This window comes from Salvelinus namaycush, chromosome 37, assembly GCF_016432855.1.
Source record: "Salvelinus namaycush isolate Seneca chromosome 37, SaNama_1.0, whole genome shotgun sequence".
NCBI classification, from domain to species: domain Eukaryota; kingdom Metazoa; phylum Chordata; class Actinopteri; order Salmoniformes; family Salmonidae; genus Salvelinus; species Salvelinus namaycush.
In genome coordinates, this window is record NC_052343.1 from 15560180 (window position 1) to 15565934 (window position 5755).

The following is a 5755-nucleotide window of genomic DNA, read 5'->3' on the forward strand; positions in this document are numbered from 1 at the left end:
CACACAGCCATGCAATCTCCATAGACAAACATTGGCAGTAGAATGGCCTTACGGAAGAGCTCTGTGACTTTCAATGTGGTACCGTCATAGGATGCCACCTTTCCAACAAGTCAGTATGTCAAATTTCTGCCCTGCTAGAACTGCCCTGGTCAACTGTAAGTGCTGTTAATGTTAAGTGGAAACGTCTAGGAGCAACAACGGCTCAACCGTGAAGTGGTAGGCCACACAAGCTCACAGAACAGGACCGTTGAGTGCTGAAGCGCAGAGTGTAAAAATCATCTGTCCTCGGTTGCAACACTCACTACCAAGTTCCAAATTGCTTCTGGAAGCAACGTCAGCACAAGAGATGTTCGTCGGGAGCTTCATGAAATGGGTTTCCATGGCCGAACAGCCGCACACAAGGCTAAGATCACCATGCGCAATGCCAAGCGTCGGCTGGAGTGGTATAAAGCTCGCCGCCATTGGACTCTGGAGCAGTGGAAACGCGTTCTCTGGAGAAATGAATCATGCTTCACCATCTGGCAGTCCAAAGGACGAATCTGGGTTTGGCGGATGCCAGGAGAATGCTACCTGCCTCAATGCATAGTGCCCATTGTAAAGTTTGGTGGAGGAAGAATAATGGTGTGGGTCTGTTTTTCATTGTTCGGGCCAGGCCCCTTAGTTCCAGTGAAGGGAAATCTTAACGCTACAGCATACAATGACATTCTAGATGATTCTGTGCTTCCAACTTTGTGGCATCAGTTTGGGGAAGGCCCTTTCCTGTTTCAGCATGACAATGCCCCCGTGCACAAAGCAACGTCCATACAGAAATGGTTTGTCGAGATCGGTGTGGAAGAACCCTGACCTCAACCCCACCGAACACCTTTTGGATGAATTGGAATGCCGACTGCGAGCCAGGCCTAATCGCCCAACATCAGTGCTCGACCTCACTAATGCCCCTGTGGCTGAATGGATGTAAGTCCCTGCAGTAATGTTCCCACATTTAGTGGAAAGCCTTCCCAGAAGAGTGGAGGCTGTTATAGCATTAAAGGAGGGACCAACTCCATATTAATGCCCATGATTTTCAAATGAGATGTTCGACAAGCAGGTGTACATATACTTTGGTCTTATAGTGCACTTATTCTTCCTTTATATTTTCTGGGGTATTTGAATAAGCCTAATTTATATTCTCTTGCTCTTTGATATTTACAGAAACTGTGTGAACAACTTTATGGGAATAAAAAGGGTTCTATCATTTGAACGTTTTTCTATGTAGTCAATAATAATAAAGCCATGTTTGTTTTCCGTGTGAAAAACATCTGAGCAGTTTGAATTTATGACATTTCATTGGTATAATGTTTGTAATTTGGTCATGAGTTACAGTTCATGGTCAGTGAACTACAACAATAACATCTCAACATTTCATTCTGCTGATGAACTGTGGTTCACCTAACCTAACATGTCATTCACAGCAGGTATGTTAGTATCATCTGATTCCCTGTTGTCTGCTGTCAGCTCCATAATTATATCATTTTCCATGAGTTATTGTTTAGTAACTCATGGAAAATGAAGGATGAATAAGTGACTTAATTACTAAAGTGTTGCTCTACGCTTCCTATTGTTTCAATGACAGTGTCAATATGCAGCCCCTCTGCTGAGAGGTAATTTATGAAGGGCCATTGGTAAAATGCAGTGACATTGTGGTTAGTGTCCACTCTGACATTGAAGGTTGGGGGTTTGAGTCTTACCAAAGACGAGAAAAATGGGACCTGATGCCTCCCTGCTTGGCACTCAGCATTAAGGAGATGGATTTGGCTTTAAGGCCCTGTTAACAGACTAGCGTCCTCTCCAATATGTACTTGTACATCAAGCTGCCTCATGCTACAGAAACAAGAGATAGGCTCCTGCCGTTCTGGCTTGGACAAGGGTTACTTACTGTTCAAATGCATTGACAACCTTGCTGGAATAGAACCCGAACACATTCCAATTTGTCAAATCTAGAATGGAGACAAATATTTGTCATTCCTTGAAAGGAAGCAAATATAATAAAGGCAAAGAGAGAAGGAAACAATTCAGAATGTAATATATATTTTTTCTTTGCATAGAAAACCAACCCATAGGTTCTCCTCATATAAAATACTTCTCGCATTTTCACATACCCAAATTCAAAACATAATGTAGATCACCCATTTAGTCATTCCCATTCTGCAAGCTTGGTCGTTACCATGAAAAGTCACTCTCTTCTACCATAAACCACTGAGTTAACATTCATGTAAAATGACCTAGTATAATCTGGAAGACTTTTATGAATACAAAAATATGTAATTTTTCATTATCTAATTACAGAGCCATTGATATTAATATAAAGTGGAATAGAATATAACATTAAAACACTTTCTATCTATCCCTTCACTACTTTTGCATGGTCACAGCATCGTATCTGTCTGACCTAAAATGATAGCTGTGCACACTCAATGTATGGATGTGAATTCTAACATTGTTTCATTCCTCTGAGAGAATATGGCAACTGTCAAAATGCTCGAACACACTGAAGTACAGAACTACCGTGGAATGGCAAGAGGGTTACAGACAGACATAGAACAATCAGTTTCTGAAGACTGCAATGGTGATAGTGAACGTGGACACCAACATCTACAATCCATATTCATTCAGCCTGAATAATTTCACTTAAACTTGACTCTCAAGTCCACATCTCAGTTCTGGTTCTTGAAAGAATCTTCAGGGCTAGGGTCCCCCACTCTTTCTGCTTCACAGCTGTGCTGCTCCTTAACCAGTCACCAGTCCGTTCCCTGATCTCACTCAGGCTAACCACCAATGCTTAGACTACAACGGGGATTAATTGCAACTCTTACTCGTGGTTCAGCAGACCTGAAGAACATGGCCCTTGCTGTTTGAGATCCTCGTCGACCTGAGAGAAAGTTGGAAAGAAAGAGAAACAGTTGGAAAGAAAATAATTAGACTACATTTGCAACGGTGCAAATTCAGTGCCATCTGCTTCACCTTTCGCTAGTAACTGACTATATCTGTTAAATCTCCATCTTCTATTCTCCATCTCCTTACCTCGGAGTAGGCAGGGGGAGGAGGGTACCAAAGCTCGGGGGCGTGCATGAACAGTCCTTCATCCTCATCTGCGTCGTAGTCGACCAGCAACGGTGTGAGGGGGGAGTCGATACGGCAGTCACGGGAGATGTTGCTGTAGCTGGGGGGTTGTGACGGGAGGCGCAGTGACCCAAAGCTACTGGAGGGGGTGTTCAGGGACTCTGCCTGGCTGCTCATGCTGTTGGTGCGGCTGCCAAAGCCATTGAAGGGGATGTTCCCGATGACCAGGGGCAACTCTAGGACCACCTTGTCACTGCCGGGAATGTGGACATAGATCTGATGGATAGATAGATATATGTCATTCCTAGGTCACAAGTCCTTTCAATCATTTTCAATGTGAGGTTTATGGTATTAAATCAAGAAACAAGTTGTCTCAAGTTTGTGACTCACCCTAAGGGCATAGTCCACGTGAATGATGTCGCACCCCAGGAGTGAAGGCTTGAGCCTGGGCACTCGGATGGTCTTGCCCTGCCACATATCACACATGCCCGAGATGATATGGTTGCCCCTCACGACTGAGAGCTTCTGCCCTAGGACCTTGGTTCGGCCATTGGCCTGGTAGGTGTGCTTGACCATGATGGCTGCCTTGGGCACCACGATGCGTGAGCAGGTGTTTTCAAACTTGGCATTGATGCAGATGTCCTCGCCCTCGCAGAAGCCCTTGCGGTCAATCTTGGCACTGATGGACACATGTCCATCTGGGATGAACACGCAGGTGAGCTTCTTCTCCTTCATACCTGCAGCTGGAGCCTGGATGAGAAACAATGAGAAACATTAACATGAGTTAAACATAAATCACCAAGCATGTTGATTCCAAGTCAACCATCAAGCCTAACACCAACCACCCAGACCTCAAAATCTCTCATGTATAGCTAGTTATGGCAAAGTTATACAATTGTCATTAACATTATTAATTTTAATATTTAACCTTTATTTAACAAGGCAAGTCAGTTAAGAACAAATTCTTATTTACAATGACGGCCTAAGAACAGTGGGTTAACTGCCTTGTTCAGTGGCAGAATGACAGATTTTTACTTTGTCAGTTCGGGGGATTCGATCTAGCAACATTTCAGTTACTGGCCCAACGCTCTAACCACTAGGCTACCTGCCGCCATGCATCATCATTACATGGCTCATTCAGGAGAACAAGGTGTATAATGTAATAACTATCAAGTGGCATATATTCCTTGTGGAGATAATTATGATGATGTGATGAGCTGTTATGTACCAGGAGGTCAGGGGTGTTGACGTCCAAGGGCTCCTCCACCTCAAAGTGTTTCTCGCACTGCAAGGCAGGCTGGGAAGGCCTCTCCATCACGGCCCTGACATAATACTGTACACAGCCAAACTTCCCCTTGTAAGACGACACCAGTTGCCTGTGACAAAAGCAGGAGGAATTTTCTATTGTGGGATGCTGTCATTCTTACATAATGCTATGCCTTTATAGGAAACAAACAACAAGGTTTTTACAGTCCTTGATGCTTACCCAGCATGTGGCAGCTCAAAGCCAAACATGTACTCATATCTGTTCCCTGGTCTGAGAGTTACAAAGCCATTGGAATCTGAGGATGAGAGAAATACATTATGGTCCATTCATTAAACTATGAACAGGTTCATATATTTTAGTCTATTTGTGCAATCCACTGTAGACCACAGGACACCATTGGTCCTCTTCTAGTGCTTATGGGCCAATAAAAATCACCACTGGTGCATTTGATCACCCATAAACATAGACGTATGCAAATAAAACATATAGCGAGTCTATAAAGCAGAATTTCTCATGCTCCATCTTTGCGTACTGTACTCGCAGAATTCAGTAGCCAACTAGTGGCAGTGCATAAATCCTGAATGACACATGGTGTAGCCTGCCGACTGCAGTGAATGTCTATATTCACATTCGATACAAAGACATTTACTTGTGTTTATATTTTAGTTTATAATATTACCTCTAGTCTGTTGGTCCAGATAAACGGTATCTTCGTATTTCAGATATTCAATGTCTTCACGGCATCTGTGCTTTCCTTTCGCGTACTCTACTTTTGCGCATCCAATTCCAAACACTCTTATGGAGGATACCTTGGTCACCTCGGACACCTCAACCACAATATTCCCGGGTACCTTGTCACCACTGGAGTAGAAAGCCTTAGTAGGATCATGGAAAACGATCTCAAATATCTTCAATTTCTTTGTAATGATTACCATTTTAATATTCGTTTAGTGTGCCAGTGGGTAAGAAAATATAAGTGGAAAATAGCCGACCACTATTATTAGCTAGTTAAGCCTATTGAATTCCACGGATGAACAAATGTCCAACAGTTTGATTGCAATCCAAATAACTATACTGTCACAATGTTAGCTACTTATTGTCATCAACCGTACCATTGGGAGCTGACTGTAAACAGCAAGTCTCCGCTTTGGTTTTATATGGATGCCGAATAGACATCCCAACCCATTCTCGCCCGCTGCATACTCACTATCCCGTTACCGGACTGTGCATGCTGTCGGTGAATGCACAGTCTGAACTGCTGCATGTACAGCGCTCTCATTGGTAAAAATATATTGTTTGTGCCCCTCCTTGCCAATCAGCACACAGAAAGACCGCGTGAACACCTCATGGTAAAGTAACGAAGAAGAGTAGCTCTATCGCATGTATAGG

At 43.4% G+C, this 5755-nt stretch overlaps 1 protein-coding gene across 1 annotated transcript; it reads right to left on the bottom strand.

Annotated features, from left to right (window-relative positions):
- Window positions 1-2047: 2047 nt before the first annotated feature.
- On the bottom strand, window positions 2048-5457 carry LOC120031420 (thioredoxin-interacting protein-like). Its single transcript, XM_038977161.1, has 6 exons — window positions 5046-5457; window positions 4586-4661; window positions 4328-4475; window positions 3490-3849; window positions 3061-3375; window positions 2048-2908 (listed from the first exon to the last, which is right to left on the bottom strand). The coding sequence occupies exons 1-6, from the start codon at window positions 5299-5301 to the stop codon at window positions 2849-2851; spliced, it is 1215 nt and encodes a 404-aa protein (XP_038833089.1). The 5' UTR covers window positions 5302-5457; the 3' UTR covers window positions 2048-2848.
- Between the last annotated feature and the right edge of the window lie 298 nt (window positions 5458-5755).